The sequence below is a fragment of the Vulpes lagopus genome, chromosome 24 (genome assembly GCF_018345385.1).
Source record: "Vulpes lagopus strain Blue_001 chromosome 24, ASM1834538v1, whole genome shotgun sequence".
Classification (NCBI taxonomy): domain Eukaryota; kingdom Metazoa; phylum Chordata; class Mammalia; order Carnivora; family Canidae; genus Vulpes; species Vulpes lagopus.
In genome coordinates, this window is record NC_054847.1 from 41,845,272 (window position 1) to 41,861,640 (window position 16,369).

A 16,369-nucleotide genomic window follows, 5' to 3' on the forward strand; every position below is an offset into this window, starting at 1 on the left:
CACCGGAAGCCTGATGTGGGATTCGATCCCGGGTCTCCAGGATCGCGCCCCGGGCCAAAGGCAGGCGCCAAACCGCTGCGCCACCCAGGGATCCCAGGCTAGGAGATTTTTTAAAATAATGTATAGTTTTTTGTTTGTTTGTTTTTAAGCACAGCATGGTAAGCAAGATAGAGTTCCTTCAATTTGATTTTTAGGTTAACTCTCAGAAACCCAATTATTAGTAAAGACAAAGGCAGAAATGCAAGAAGACATGCATAATTTGCCAAGCTGTAGGTGGGGTTTTATTCCCCACTTATCCTAAGGAATATCATTATCTTTAGTTATATATAAGAACTTATATAACTGACAAAAACAGAGTATTTGGGGGTATTTCAGAGGGCAAGAGGCTATGGGTTCAGGTCAAGATGGATTTGAATACACGGCTCTGATCCTTACTAGCTAGTTTAAACACCCAGCTCTAATTCTTGTGAGCAGTTAAGAAGGGGCAGATTCATGTTGTTGTTTACATCTTTTGCCTCAGTTTATGAATCTGTAAAATGGAGAGTAAAATGATTACTCATAATCTCATTGGATTGTGTGCAGGGTAAATGAGAAAACGGACAGAAGGCATTCAAAACAGTGCCTGGCACATAATAGGCTCCATATGTTGATTGTTGCTGGCAAAATGTGAGGATTATAAAATACTAAGTAATTTTAAGGGAAAGTGATTAACTGAATCCTATTAATCAAGCTTAAAAGAAAATCCAACTATATCATATTTACTATATTCTTGAAGCTAATGACTATGAATTGAAAAAATATGAAGCTGAATTATTGGAACAGATGCGTCATCAAAGATTTAAAATAAACACAGTAGGGGCACCTGGATAGCTCAGTCAGTTGAGCATCTTACTCTTGATTTCCACTCTGGTCATGATCTCATGATCAAGAGATTGAGCCCCGCATGGAGTTCTGTGCCCAGAGGGGAGTCTGCTTGGGATTCTCTTCATCTCCTTCTCCCTCTGCCTCCCTCTTCTTTCTTTCTCAAATAAATAAATAAATCTTTAAAAAAAAACGAACACAATACATATAATCAGAGCTAATAAAGAATATTGGTAATACAAAATATGAATAAGAAATCATAAAGTCAAGGGCTGCCTGGGTGGCTCAGTTGGTTAAGTATCTGACTCTTGATTTCAGTGCAGGTCATGATCTCAGGGTGCTGGGATCGAGCCCTGCGTGGGGCTCCTTAAAGATTCTCTCCCTGGCCCTCTGCTCCTTCCCCCACTCACGGGCAAATTCTCTCTCACAAATAAATAAATAAATAAATAAATAAATAAATAAATAAACAAATCTTTTTTTTAAAAAAGGATCATAAAATCAAGAGGGACTATTAGAGTAACAATAGTTGAAATAGATAAATAGCACAATAGATGGGTTAAATAGTAAGGTACATTGAGGCCAAGAAACACGAGGAGCTGGATGATCCATTTAAGACGACTCTCAAAATGTAGCCAGAAGGGATAATGAGTTGGGAAACAAAACACTAAGAGATTTTGAGACCAGAAATGCCATCAGAAGAAGAAATGTAACAAAACAAGCAGAAGGAAGGAAATGTTTAACAAATAATAGCAATATTTTCTCCAGAATTAGAAGAAGATAAAAAATGTCAGATTGTAATGGTTTACAGATCGTCAAACCAGGCTGATAAGGAAAATTCACATCAGCGTACACATCAGGACAGACCTAGAATTAAGAACATGAGAAACAATGAGGAAATTGTGAAAATTTCCAGAAAGAAAGATAATCAGGTATCTGACTTTGAAATGACAAAAGCAGAGCTAAAAGAGAAACCCTACATGTATGGAAACCGAGTAACATGTTACTAGAGAGCCCTTGGGTCACAAAAAGACACCATAGTGGAAGATTAAAAACAAACATGTTCACAAAACACTTAGAACACTGAATGACCATGAAAACCCCAGGTTTCAAAATTAAAAATTCTGAAAAGGTAAAAGCCGCTCAACACTTACTTTTTTTTTTTAATTAATTTTTATTGGTGTTCAATTTACCAACATACAGAAAAACACCCAGTGCTCATCCCGTCAAGTGTCCCCCTCAGTGCCCGTCACCCATTCCCCTCCAACACCCGCCCTCCTCCCCTTCCACCACCCCTAGTTCGTTTCCCCGAGTTAGGAGTCTTTATGTTCTGTCTCCCTTCCTGATATTTCCCAACATTTCTTTTCCCTTCCTTTATATTCCCTTTCACTATTATTCATATTCCCCAAATGAATGAGAACATACACTGTTTGTCCTTCTCCGATTGACTTACTTCACTCAGCATAATACCCTCCAGTTCCATCCACGTTGAAGCAAATGGTGGGTATTTGTCCTTTCTAATGGCTGAGGAATATTCCATTGTATACATAAACCACATCTTCTTTATCCATCATCTTTCGATGGACACCGAGGCTCCTTCCACAGTTTGGCTATTGTGGCCATTGCTGCTAGAAACATCGGGGTGCAGGTGTCCCGACGTTTCATTGCATCTGCATCTTTGAGGTAAATCCCCAACAGTGCAATTGCTGGGTCGTAGGGCAGGTCTATTTTTAACTCTTTGAGGAACCTCCACATAGTTTTCCACAGTGGCTGCACCAGTTCACATTCCCACCAACAGTGTAAGAGGGTTCCCTTTTCTCCGCATCCTCTCCAACATTTGTTGTTTCCTGCCTTGTTATTTTCCCCATTCTCACTGGCGTGAGGTGGTATCTCATTGTGGTTTTGATTTGTATTTCCCTGATGGCAAGTGATGCAGAGCATTTTCTCATGTGCGTGTTGGCCATGTCTATGTCCTCCTCTGTGAGATTTCTCTTCATGTCTTTTGCCCATTTCATGATTGGATTGTTTGTTTCTTTGGTGTTGAGTTGAATAAGTTCTTTATAGATTTTGGAAACTAGCCCTTTATCTGATATGTCATTTGCAAATATCTTCTCCCATTCTGTAGGTTGTCTTTTAGTTTTGTTGACTGTATCCTTTGCTGTGCAAAAGCTTCTTATCTTGATGAAGTCCCAATAGTTCATTTTTGCTTTTGTTTCTTTTGCCTTTGTGGATGTATCTTGCAAGAAGTTACTGTGGCCGAGTTCAAAGAGGGTGTTGCCTGTGTTCTCTTCTATGATTTTGATGGACTCTTGTCTCACATTTAGATCTCTCATCCATTTTGAGTTTATCTTTGTGTATGGTGAAAGAGAGTGGTCCAGTTTCATTCTTCTGCATGTGGATGTCCAATTTTCCCAGCACCATTTATTGAAGAGACTGTCTTTCTTCCAATGGATAGTCTTCCCTCCTTTATCGAATATCAACACTTACTTTTTAAAATACCTTTTTATTTTTAAAGAATGATAGATTTACAGGAATTTGCAAAAATTGTATAGAAGAATATCAGTTGTGCCTTGATTTATTTTAGGCTTTAATTTATGGAGGTGACTGAGTGACAACATGAAGAGGTCAATGCCATTGGAAGATTTTTATTACTTATATTTCCCAAGGTGGGGGCATGCCATGCCGTGTCAAGGGACCATGTGGGGAAGCATTTGCTCTAAGAATTGGGTAACCCTAGGAGGGGCAGTCTCTCCCCAGCCAGGGAGGCAACAAATGTCAGAGCATCACAAATACAAAAAATAAGAAAATGTGGTTAATTCAAAAACTGGACCCGTGATAAAAGGATGCCAAGGGGAAAAATACAGAATCTAGGAAAACATGGAATAAGAGGGGCCCTGTGTCTTTCCTCCAGTTCTTCCCAATGGTTGCTTCGAACGTAATTATAGTACAATATAAAAAAAAAAAAAATTGCCACGGGAACCATGTGTGTGGACAGCTCTGTCATTTGAGCACATGTGCAGGTTGTGTGACCCACACCACAGTCAGGGCACCAAACTATCTATCACCACGAAGATCTCCTTCATGTTGCTGATGTGTGTAACCCCTCCTTCTACTATTACCAACTCTTAGCGACCAGTATTAATTACGGTTGTTCCAGAAACTAAAGTATGAAAACTGCCCAATGCACTTTATAAATTTGATTATAATTTCAATTCCAAAACTAGCAAAGGGGGGGAAAAAGTGGTATAAGAATTGACGAGGAAGAAATAAGATTGTGAAACTAATAAGAATGTTCAGCAAATATGCCAGATGCCAGAACCCATTACAAAAATCAATGGCATTTTTCCACACCAGCAACAATCGATTGGAAAATATAATTGAAAATAGAACATCAAGGAAAATAACCAACTATACACTATCTAGGAATTGTTTATACAATCTGTTTTAAGATTACCAAGGAAAGATGTAAAATTTCACGTTAGAACACAGAAGAGGACTGGAGTAAATTGCATGACACCCAATGATGCCTTAATACAAAAATGTTGTCAACTTACCCCCACATCATCTATAAATTTGAAGCAATTTCAATCAGTATTCTAGTTAGATGTTTCAAGGAGCTCAATACACTTTTTCTGATATTTTCTGAATACAAAGTTTCTGAAATTTGTATGAATGCTTAATGGCCTACAAATTAGCTCAACTTTGAAAAGAAGACTAAAGGCAGATATGTAACATACTACAAATCCATATTAACAAAAACCATATGGTTCTGGTGTTGGAACCAGGACTGGCGTCCGAGACAGGTGACCTTTGCAGTCACACAAGGCCCCACGCGTAAAAGAGTCCCATGCTTGCTTTAGGTGTAATTTGTTGTCACCATCTCGACATTCTTAATAATTTTTAATCAGGAGGCCCTGATTTTCATTTTGCATTAGCCCTAACGATTATGTAGCCAGACTGAGCAGAACAAAGATTGTTGAAAGCCTGGAACAGAGAGTGCAGACTCGGAAGAATGGATTTCTGTCCAACAGAGGACGCCATGGGTAAGGAACCCGCAGATGAGTCTGAACGTTTCAGTGACTCGTGTAGACAAGGACAAGTAGATAGAGTAGGAAGGAGCTCTTACACATCAAAGAGCAAATCTATTAAAAATGGGCCAAGGATACAAATAGTACTTCACAGAAGAGAAGACTTAAATGGGTGGCTGACAAACAAAAATATCCCAATTTCTTTATATTAGAGACATGAAAATCAAAACAACAACTGGATAGCATTTAATTTTAATTTTTTAGTTTTTTAGAAAGATTTTATTTATTTATTAGAGGGAGCATGAGTGGAGGGAGGGGCAGAGGCAGAGGGAGAAGGAGAAGCAGATTCCCTGCTGAGCAGGGAGCCCAATGTGATGCAGGAATTGATCCCAGGACCCTGAGATCATGACCTGAGATGAAATCAGATGCTTAACTGCCTGAGCCACCCAGGTACCCCCGGATAACATTTTAGCTATCTCCGCCCCCCCCCGCCAAATACACGGAAATACAGTGGAAATACACTGGATCTTTTTTTTCCCCACCCAAATACACCCCCCCCCACTCAACATGGATCTTGAACTCATGACCCTGAGATCAACAATTATATGCTCAAGGGCTAAAGCCTCTCATAGGTCTGTATGGGGACACTCTGGGTGTTTCTGTGGGTTAGAGGTCATCTCTGTGTCTGTCACCCAGGGAATAGCTAAGTCTAAGATTCTGATGAATTAGTATAGGTAGTTAGAAGGTCTGGACTAGGTGAGCACAGTAACACCATAAATATAACATGAATAATACCACAAACGTAGCACTGAGTGACTTGTATAGAAACAGATTTGAAGCACAAAATCCTTTATATGAATTATAAATTCACTTACACAAAACAAGAACACCTATGAATGAGAGGATGGATATCAAATGTATGGGGTGGGGGTAGTGATGAAGGGAGAGAGGAAGGGAGAGATGAAGAAAAATGAAAGGAAATGAATTATTTAAATCGAAGGGCACAAGGACATAAATGAGCACCAACAAACAAGAAGGGATTTGCTGGACCAGAGTGAAAAGTGCCATTAGCAGTAGAGCCCGATGACTGCTCTGCTCCTGAGGGTTTAAAAAAAAATAGGGGTGCCTGGGTGGCTCAGTTGGTTAAGTGTCTGCCTTCGGCTCAGGTCACGACCCCGGGGTCCTGGGATCGAGCCCTACATTGGGCTCCCAGCTCAGGGGGGAGTCTGCTTCTCCCTCTTCCTCTCCTGCTCCCCCTGCTTGTGCTTTCTTTCTCTCTCTCTCAAATAAATAAATAAATAAATAAATAATAAATAAATAGTCTAAAATAAGTTCCCATAAAACTGGATTAAAAAAATGTTAAAGACTCTGTATTTTCTCCTGGCTATATGGAGGAAAAAGAAAATCTACCAATTTTTATTCCTGCATCTTTTTTTTACTCCCTCAAAGCATTTATTTTTTTTTATAAATTCATTTTTTCTTTTTTAAAAAGGTTTTATTTATTTTCTTGTCAGAAAGAGAGAGACAGAGAGCATCAGGAGGGGGAGCAGCAGAGGGAGAGGGAGAAGCAGACTCCCCCATGGAGCAGGGAGCCCGATGTGGGACTTGACCCCAGGGCCCTGGGATCATGACCTGAGCCGAAGGCTGACACTTAGACCCCCTGAGCCACCCAGGTGCCCACATTTATTATTTAAAAGAATTCAAATTCCTAAGTTTTTCCCCCAGCAACAGACCATGCAACCGAATCGAGAACATACATCATCGTTCTCCCTCAGTGACGACAGGGGCTGCGGATCCAAGACGCAGCCTCGAAGGATGGCCTCTGAATGCACCTGCCTCTCTGCGGTCAGCTCAGACCGATTGCTTACGAAGGTGGAACCGAGGGCCTATAAATTCATCTGAAAGTAACACCACAAAGCTAACCTCACCTACTTCTTTTGCTTTGAAATTCAGTGTATGACTCCGCTGGGAAGCTTGGGAGCAATGTTCTTAACGGAAATGTGGACAGGCTGGGATCCTACAGCGAATGCCTCTCCAGCCGGGCTCCCTCGGGGAGTTTCCAAGGGCAGTACTGCAAGCTTCGTATCCTGCAGGTGAGCTTGGGGGTCTGCACACATGCTCTCGGAGGACAACTGAACTTCATGATAGGGAGCCCCATACAACACCTTCAGTTGCTTTTCTTAATAAAAAACCCCCCAAAACTATTAAGATGTTTTGCAGAAAGTTAAAACTAAATTGCAAACAGCTGCACTTGCATGTTCTGAGTGTGGAACGTTTTAAGGGGCAGTTGTCCACAAACCGCATAGGCCTTCAGACATTCTTCCCGCCACACTGTATGGGGCAAGACTTCTGGACAACCTTCATGCGGAATCCAAGGGCAAGTCCCAGCCCATGTCTCTGGGCATTAACTCCTGACTCACCATCTGTTTTTGGAAATACCAAAAGGAGACCGGCCTTCCCATTACCTATAATCTTGTCCCAGAAACAGAGCTCCGAGCTAGGAATTTGAGGTTATTTTAGCAAATGGGCCAGGACTTCTATGAAAACATCCCTACATCTGACTGAGGTCTGTGACTGAGGTCACAGGGCTCACCAGCTCCAAAGCACGTTAATTCTTCTGCTGCTGGAAAATAAAACCGGGAACAACATGGCCTCCTGTCAAATACAAAAATAGATTTTATGATGTCACACGACACAAACAAAAAAATAAAAGGCTGGCTAAAAACAGCCATATAAAAGAGCTATAAGAAATCCAAGCTCTCAAAAAAAAAAAAAAAAAAAAAAAAGAAATCCAAGCTCTCTAACACTAATGCTGTAGAACGGTCTTGTGCTGGTTACTCATTAGAGAGAAAGAAATTAGCACCCAGCTCCCCTTGTCCCACTGAGGGTGATGACTTGAGGGTACAAATGTCATATCTTATTTTTGAAGCAGATTAATGGTTTTGATGTCAGGCCAAAAGGTCAGGCGTAGGCAGTCATGTAAGTTACCCGTTTAGAAGAAGCATTCTGGAAATGTTTTAGTTGTGATTTGATCTTTTCTTGATTGGGACGGGCCTTCAAGTCATGGGCTTGATTGATAAACAAAATCTTTACTTGGTATGTTGTGTCCTGTCACAAAGAAACCGCAACTTGGCGATTCTGTTGAAAACTGTAGGACTGTTGGACCTTACTGTGACCTGTCCCATGGGGGACAGGTTCTCCCGGGCAGATTGTCCTATGAAGCAGGGGGTGGCTTTTTAGGTAATCAGCTGCGTACTTTGATTTAAATATGAGCGCAGCATCTGATCCTCTGTGAATTTACTCAAACCACTCTGTGATGGGAAAGCCATCTCCCAGATGTCAGCAAACTTCCTTCAGTCCCCTTCTCTCCTCACCCCAATCTTAATTCTCGGGCAGCGCTCGACAGCGGCCTTAGAGGTGACAGTGCACGTAGGCTGAGCACGTTGTGACATTGCGTTTTCCAGGATGGAACCGAATACAGCGTGGGCTTGTGTGTCCCTGATTCTTGCACTGAAGAGGATGTGACCGTGATGTCCCAGTTGGGTAGGTCTGAAAGATACCCGGGGAAACTATGGTTGCAGTATTAAAGTTTGAAAGGCACCCCCCGCCCCCCAACTCCTTGGAGCCAAAGAAGGCCATTCCTTCAGGAATGTGCCAACCTCTTATCCTGTTCAGTCCAAGAAATGGAGAATAATGGCTTTTGGGGGATTTGGGAATGGAGGTGGTGGGAGGGGAAGGGAGTAGGTAGGAAGGGGGAGAAAGAATAATGAGAAGGCAAAGGCTAAAATTTGACACAATCAAATTTTATTTGATTTTTAAAAAGATTTTCTTTATTTATTCATGAGAGACAGAGAGAGAGAGGCAGAGACACAGGCCGAGGGAGAAGCAAGGTCCATGCAGGGAGCCCGACGTGGGACTTGATCCCGGGTCTCCAGGATCACGACCTGGGCCGAAGCCAGGTGCTCAACCACTGAGCCCCCCAGGTGCCCCGACACAATGAAATTTTTAATGTAAACGATCCCCCGTCCCCCACAGCACCCGGTTGGGCCTGGTTCTCTGTGGTGAGCCTTCTGTGCCGGGGCCCAGGGGTGGGAATCTGTCCCCTGGCAGATCCAGGCCATTCCGGACCCGGACGCTGGGGAGCCACTAATGGATTAGCACTAGGAGGCCCCAGTCTGGTCCCGGGGTGGCCTCCCCAGCTGTGCGATCCGGGGCAAATCACTTAATCTCCCGGGGTTCCAGCCACTTTCTCTGCAGGGAGAAGGGAGCCAACGAAGCTCAGTGAGGCTCCATCTCGCTGCAGCCTCGCAGGCTCTTCTGGCCTTAGCCTCTCTGGATGAACATATTTCAGTTCCAACTCTTCTAGAATTTTCAAATGGAGAGTTTTAAAGCCCAGGGCTTTTATTGCTAAGGTCTTCTGTATGTATTCTGGTTTTACAAATAGGAGCTCACACAACACATTCAAAGGAAGACCCTCTTTCTCTATTCACGGAACACTTCTGACCCCAAATGCGTGTGTTCCCCCCGTCACCTTGCACAACCCTGACGCTACCTACCTGGAGACAGTGCTGACCCCACAGGTGAAGGGCTCGTTCTCTCCCACAAGACTATCCCCCCAGCTTCAGTCACCAGTGCCAAGGAGGGGGTCCCGGGGTTACCCACACTCCTGTCTGATGTGCCTACAAATCCGGGGTTCCCATGGTGCCCTCCTCAGGTTTGATCATTTGCTCTCATGGCTCAGACGCTTTACTACGACTGGCTTATTATAAAGGAATAACCAGATGGAAGAGATGCCCAAGGCAAGGCATTGGGAAAGGGGTGTGGAGCTTCCCCGCCCTCACAGGGTACCTCCCAACCCGGTACCCATGTGTTCACCAACCTTGAAGCTCTGCGAGCCCCTTTGTGTGGGGTTTTCTTGGAAGTCCCATTATGTAGGCACACTTGATTAAGTCACAGGCCATTAGTGATGAACTCAGCCTCCATCCCTCCCGGAAGTGGGAGATGGGCTGGAAGGTTCCAATCCTGTAATCACAGCCCCTTCCTCCTGGAGTCATCTTGTTAGCATCAACTCAAGTCTGGTTGAAAGGGCCTTATAATACATAAGAGCACGCACTCCTCCCACCCCTGCCGCTCAGGAAATTCCAAGGGCTTTACGAGCTCTGGGCCAGAGCATGTAGACCCGGCACGAAGACCGAATATAGATTTCTTATTATATCACAATATCGCACGCTTATTAAACATCTTCTTTTAAGTGTTCATCCTGCAGTTAGTTTTCAATGACCTGACACCGTCCTCTGAATTTATGATCATCCCTGCAGATTCAGGTCGAGTATCTGTCTATCTAGGCCAATATTTTATGTGCTGTTAAAAAGAAAACCAATTGTGAAGAATTAAATTTCAATTTCAGTTCTGGTTGGCGAGGCCATCAATATCCTAGCAACGAAGATGAATGCACAGGGGGTTGTTATTAGATTAGCATTTCAAGTGAATAAATGGCTCACTAAGTCTGAGTTAATGTTCATTATTATTTAAGAGATTTATCAATTAGCCTAGTTTTTCTGGCAAATGCTTAGCTGATTAGCTGGAGTTGACATTAGAATCAAGTGGAAGGTGAGCCGCTATTATCAATACAAAGATACCTTGATGATTACCTTTTGAGAAACTGGGCAGAGGAAGGGCCCTGCCCTGGGGTGGTTGAGGGGAGGGTGGTGGATATAATGGGGAGCTTCCTCTTACCACTGAGGGGGTCGCCAGCTTCTGCACAGAGGCAACAGGTAGAAATGGGAGCTTTTTCTGCCCAGAAAAAAAAGGTCTCTGTCCGGAAAGGATTCGTTGGCTGTCCCTGAAAGCTTTTTGCTGGAGTAGCCAATATTCCTTTTACAGATGTGGGGGCAGCCAGCTGAGCAGTGGCGCCCGTAGGTAGCTGTCTACGCAGGCCTCGCTCACCCAGAGCAGGAGAGCAGGGAGTTCACGTGTGGGGACCATATGGACAAGTCAAGAAGAAATGAGCCCGAGACTGCAGAGAGAGGGAAGAAGGTTCTGGACAGGGCACAGTGTATTGCTTCCAGGCAAAACAAAACAAAACAAAAAAAAAAACAAAACAAAAACAAAAAACTGCACAGCGTGGTTGGCGTAGGATATTCTAACATTTCAGCTAACTGACTTTGTGCGAGCTCTGGAGAAGGAAAGTATGTCACACCAGGGTGCTGAGCATGTGGACCCACAGAAGGCCAAGCCAAGTAGGTTAGCAAACCCTTTGTTCGTGGTCTCCCTGAGGACTGCGGCCCAGGTTGTCCTGAAGAGCAGCTCCGAAGCCTGTAGCTGCAGGGGAGTCTATACAGGCAGTAAAAGGGGGACCCACGCCCGCAAGCGGTTCCCCAAATATGTGTGAGTCACAAGGCATGATTTGTTTGGTCGTAAAAATAAAGGGTTTCTCATTTCCACGCAGACACGTGAAAGACCCTTAAGTCGTCTTACTCGATTCCTGGGGCACCTGGGTGGCTCAGTCGTCTGGGTGTCTGCCTTCGGCTCCGGTCATGATCTCCGGGTCCTGGTGACCCGGGAGAACTTGGCTCTGGTCTCACGAGTCGAGGAATGAATCTTGCAGACACGGGGGAGTGAGTGAAGGGTTAGAGGTTTATTAAGTCAAGGCACAGGGAAAGCTCTCAGAAGTGAGGGGGGGGGGTCCCCGCAGGGCTGCCCCTGAGGGCTTGTAGGATTGGCCTTTTATGAGAGCCTAATCGGGGAACCTAAATCCCTTTATCTGTTGGCATCACCACTGAGTAAGGACTAGTGACACCATCTTTTTTTTTTTTTTTTTTAATTTTTATTTATGATAGTCACAGAGAGAGAGAGAGGGGCAGAGACACAGGCAGAGGGAGAAGCAGGCTCCATGCACCGGGAGCCTGACGTGGGATTCGATCCCGGGTCTCCAGGATCGCGCCCTGGGCTAAAGGCAGGCGCTAAACCGCTGCGCCACCCAGGGATCCCCAGTGACACCATCTTTAATGGCTCACTTCTTCTTTGGGATCTGGGTTACTCCTTGTTGGTCGCAAGTATCTGTTCTAGCAGGGCACCCTCCCCACCCACCCCTTTGAGCAGGGTGGCCTGGCTTGTTCCTCTATCTCCAGTTTCCTTATACCTCAGCATTTTTGGGGTTTTTGTGAGCCTGCTTCTGTGGCCCCCTGCCTAGCCCTGCCTCGCCCCACTTGTCCCTAACTCACTGGGATCGAGTCCCAGGGTGGGCCCCCTGCTCAGTGGGGAGCCGGCTTCTCCCTCTCCCTCTGCTGCTCCCTCCTGCTCATGCTCGCTCACCTGCTCTCTCACTCACCTGCTCTCTCTCAAATAAATAAAATCTTAAAAAAAAAATACATTCTATTTCTATCATATCTGATTGTTCCAAAATAGAGCCTGGGTGCCTCTGCTAAACTGGCTTTCCGGTTCTGGCATCTCCTAGAAGTCGCTGGAGAGGGTCGAGGAGGCTGACAGTCACCTCCGGCACGAGGGTTCTCCCCAAGGGTGAGGAGCTCAAACCCGGTGATGGCCCAGCCCCCTGAGTGCCCCCGGCCTGGCCCGCTTGGCTCCTGGAACAAAGTGCCACAGGCCGGGTGGTGCATCCCTCCTGTCTTTACCTCCCTGGTTATATGGCTTTCCTCCCTGTTTCTCTGCTACCAAATTCCCCTCTGTGTCTAAGGGCCCAGGATTTAGGGACCACTCATATCCTAACCAGGGAGGACCACATCTTAAGTTGATGGTATCCACAAAGACCCTGTTTCCCCCAAGGCCACAGTCATAGCCCCAAGGGGTTAGGGAGCTAGAGGGGGCGGGGAGAAACACACTTCAAGCAGGACTGTTTTCAACCCAGAAGGCTTCCCAATGCCTAGTTCCTAGTTTGCCTCCATCCCTGAGGTCCCTTAAATGCCACAGGGAGTCGGGAACACAGTGACTCACAGCCACAAATCCTGGGGCCCTGCACTTAGAATGTGCTTGATAGGAGGCGGGCAAATCGGCCTGGAGTTTAATGGGGAGCACAGAGCTGGAGAAGCAGGGGCCTTGGGGAAGGGTCTGTAAGCTCCAGTTAGCAAATTTTATCCAGACTCCACTTTGAAGGGCTACATATTTCCATTCTTGGGGACTCACTCTCAGTCCCCTGTCCTCATGGAAATTTTATTTTATTTTACTTTATTTTTAAAGGTTTTGTTTATTTATTCATTAGACCCAGAGAGAGAGGCAGAGACACAGGGAGAGGGAGAAGCAGGCTCCATGCAGGGAGCCCAATGCAGGACTTGATCCCGGGTCTCCAGGATCATGCCCTGAGCTGAAGGCAGACGCTTAACCACTGAGCCGCCCAGGTGCCCCTATTTTATTATTATTTTTAAAAAGATTTTATTTATTTGCTAGAGAGCACAAGCAGGGGGAGAGGCAGGCAGAGGGAGAAGCAGGCTCCCCGCTGAGCAGGGAGCCCAATGCGGGGCCTGATCCCGGGACCCTGGGATCCTGGCCTGAGCCCAAGGCAGAGGCCTGACCCACGGAGCCACCCAGGTACCCCCTTCACGGAAACTTTATGACATTATATGGTGGCCACTGCATCTCTGTTGTCAGTGGCCCAAAGCAATGAGAACCGGGCTGCCGACCCTCAATGTGTGACCGTCCCTGACACGCATCCTCTCTCCCGTGCTCCCTTAGGCTAGTTTATCCCTCCCTGCCTCGTGTAATCAAGACTAGGAGCCTCTATAGACCACGGTGCTGGCACGTTGAGGGGTGACTTCTCCCCCTCCCCCCCCTCGTCTCTCAGGGAGTCCCTGAGCTCTGATTGAGAAAATGGAGCTATTTTAATAGCATCTCCGGCATCACCCACACGAGTGCCTCAGTAGGACTCAAAAGGCATCTGAAACGTTTCTCGGAATACCAGTTTCTCAGTTTAATCCAGAAAATATTCCTTGGCCTCTTCCCATCTGGCCTTTGTGTGCTGTCACCTGTGTGCACCGGGAGAGGGAGAATCAAAGGACTTGGGAGGCACTCATTTGGGGGACCCTACAATCTAGGTAGTAGGGGAGGTGTGTGCCTGGAGCGGAAGGCTGCGGGGCAGTCGGTGCTGGAGCTCCCACCGAGGGCTCGGGTCGGGCAGCCGAGCAGAGGGGCTCTGGGGTGCCGTGGGGCGGCCGGGAGAGAACCAGGGTGGTTAGGGTGAAGGGGCGTGTGGGCCAGAGCTGCCCTGTGTTCCTGAAGGGGCTGCAGATGGTGCGTGGAGAAACAGAGCAAACAGAGCTCTCCTGTTCCCCCTGTAGAGACCTAGAATCTGGCAGTGTAGACACTTCCACTGGACGTGCACAGGCCACCGGTTGGGTTTATTCTGGCGGCAGGATTTAGCACGGGACTTGGCGCTTCTTCTCAATGCTGCTAGGACTGAGGACGTTGACTCCGGACCCTTGGGGAGGGTGGGCGAGCCCAGGAAACCCAACTGTCCACCCACCCCGGCCCGAGTGTCCACTCATCGAGTGTAGACATGGAGCGAGTCTCCAGATTGTTGGCCAGAGCTGCCCTGACAAAATACCACAGGCCGGGGCACTCAGCAACAGAAATGTACCTCTCGGGTCCTGGGGATCTGGGGTCCAGGGCCCGGGTGTCGGCAGGGTTGGCTTCTCCTGAGGCCTCTCTGCTGGGCTCGCTGGCTGCACGTGTGCCCACGTGTGTGTGTGTGTGTGTGCGTGTGTCCAAGCTTCGTCTCATATAAGGACCCCAGCTGGACCAGATCCCTTTCACCCAGTCCCCTCTCCAGAGGCCCTACCTCCAGCCACAATCTAAGGTCCTGGTGGTTAGGGCTGCAGCAGGAATTTGGGGGCACAGGGGGGACACGATTCAGTCTGTAGCAGTCTCTTCTGGGAGTCCCTTTGATTTTAGGGTCCTTTCAATTCTGTTCTACTCACTCTCTTCCTCTCCTGACCCTTGGGCTCCCTGATGCCCTGGGATTGGCCCAAGAGGAGGGTGGGTGCCTTGGAGGCTGGGGGCGGGGGTGCTGTCTGCAGTGCAGCCCTCGGCCCTCGGCCCCACACTTTAAGGGCCACCCCTCCAGCCTTCCTCTCGCTGTGTCCTCCCCATGGGATGAGGTGTCTGCGGGGCCATGCCCACCTTCTCTCCTCTTCTAGTCACACTCTGGGCATCTGGAACCCCAGAATTCCCTGCCCAGCTGGCTTCCAGCCCCCCCTTAAGTGGGGGGGACTATGGGGGGTGGCTAGGGAGATGGGGCTTAGGTTGTCCACACTCCGCAGGTAAGGAACTTAGTGGTTTGGAATAGGGAGAAGGTGGGAAGAGAAAAGTGGTGGGGTGGGAGCTGGTGGGGGCGTCCTGCAGAGCCCCCCACTTGTGTTCTTGCCCCGTGGGAATGAGGAGGGGCCCGAGTGTCTGGAGGCCAAAGCTGATGACCATTTCAGTGCGACCGAGGTCAACCCTTTCTGCTATGTCCCCCAACACACACACACTTGCCACATTGTTCTGGCTTCTTGGGCTGGCCCAGGGCTGCCGAGTGCTCTAATGGTTGGTGTCCAACAGCCTGGAGTATGTTTGGGGTCACGGGGAGAGGGGGCAGGGTTATCCCGCTTCTGGCTGTCCGGGTCTGGACACTGTTGCTCAGCGCTTTAGATTTCATCCAGGGGCCACCGCTGACCTCCGGGAGAGATTCCCCCGGGGAGACTGAGGCAACGTGGGTTGTAAGCAGCTTTCGTGGGCCTCGGGGCCTGTGCGGACTCCCCGTGACGGGGATGCAGGGAGACCATCATCTAATGGATAAAGAAGCTGTGGTCTATGTATAAAATGGAATATTCCTCAGCCATTAGAAATGACAAATACCCACCATTTGCTTCGACGTGGATGGACCTGGAGGGTATAATGCTGAGTGAAGTAAGTCGATTGGAGAAGGACAAACATTATATGGTCTCATTCATTTGGGGAATATAAAAAATAGTGAAAGGGAATAAAGGGGAAAGGAGAAAAAATGAGTGGGAAATATCAGTGAGGGAGACAGACCATGAGAGACTCCTAACTCTGGGAAATGAACTGGGGGGGGGGGTGGTGGAAGGGGAGGTGGGCGGGGGGATGGGGTGACAGGGTGACTGGGTAATGGGCACTGAGGGGGGCACTTGATGCGATGAGCACTGGGTGTTATTCTATATGTTGGTAAGTTGAACACCAATAAAAAATAAATTTGTAAAAAAAAAAAAAAAGGAAGACCATCATCTGAGATGACGCAAGCGTGTTCCAGCCGCCCTGCAGCCTGTGCCCCTGGAGACGGGAAGCTGCAGGTCTCAGAAGAAGCAGACTTTCATTTTTTTTTAAAGATTTATTTATTTATTTATTTATTTATTTATTTATTTATTTATTTATGATAGACATAGAGAGAGAGAGAGAGGCAGAGACACAGGAGGAGGGAGAAGCAGGCTCCATGCCGGGAACCCAACGCGGGACTCGATCCCGGGACTCCAGGATCA

At 47.0% G+C, this 16,369-nt stretch overlaps 1 protein-coding gene across 1 annotated transcript in view; it reads left to right on the forward strand.

The window, feature by feature from the left end:
* The window catches only part of LOC121481888 (O-acyltransferase like protein-like), a 70,582-nt gene that overhangs the window by 12,016 nt on the left and 42,197 nt on the right, over nucleotides 1–16,369 (forward strand). Inside the window, exons 2-3 of the mRNA XM_041739486.1 lie at nucleotides 6,840–6,979; nucleotides 8,351–8,429. Coding sequence (XP_041595420.1) covers nucleotides 6,840–6,979; nucleotides 8,351–8,429 — 219 coding nt within the window. The remainder of the gene's footprint in view (nucleotides 1–6,839; nucleotides 6,980–8,350; nucleotides 8,430–16,369) is intronic.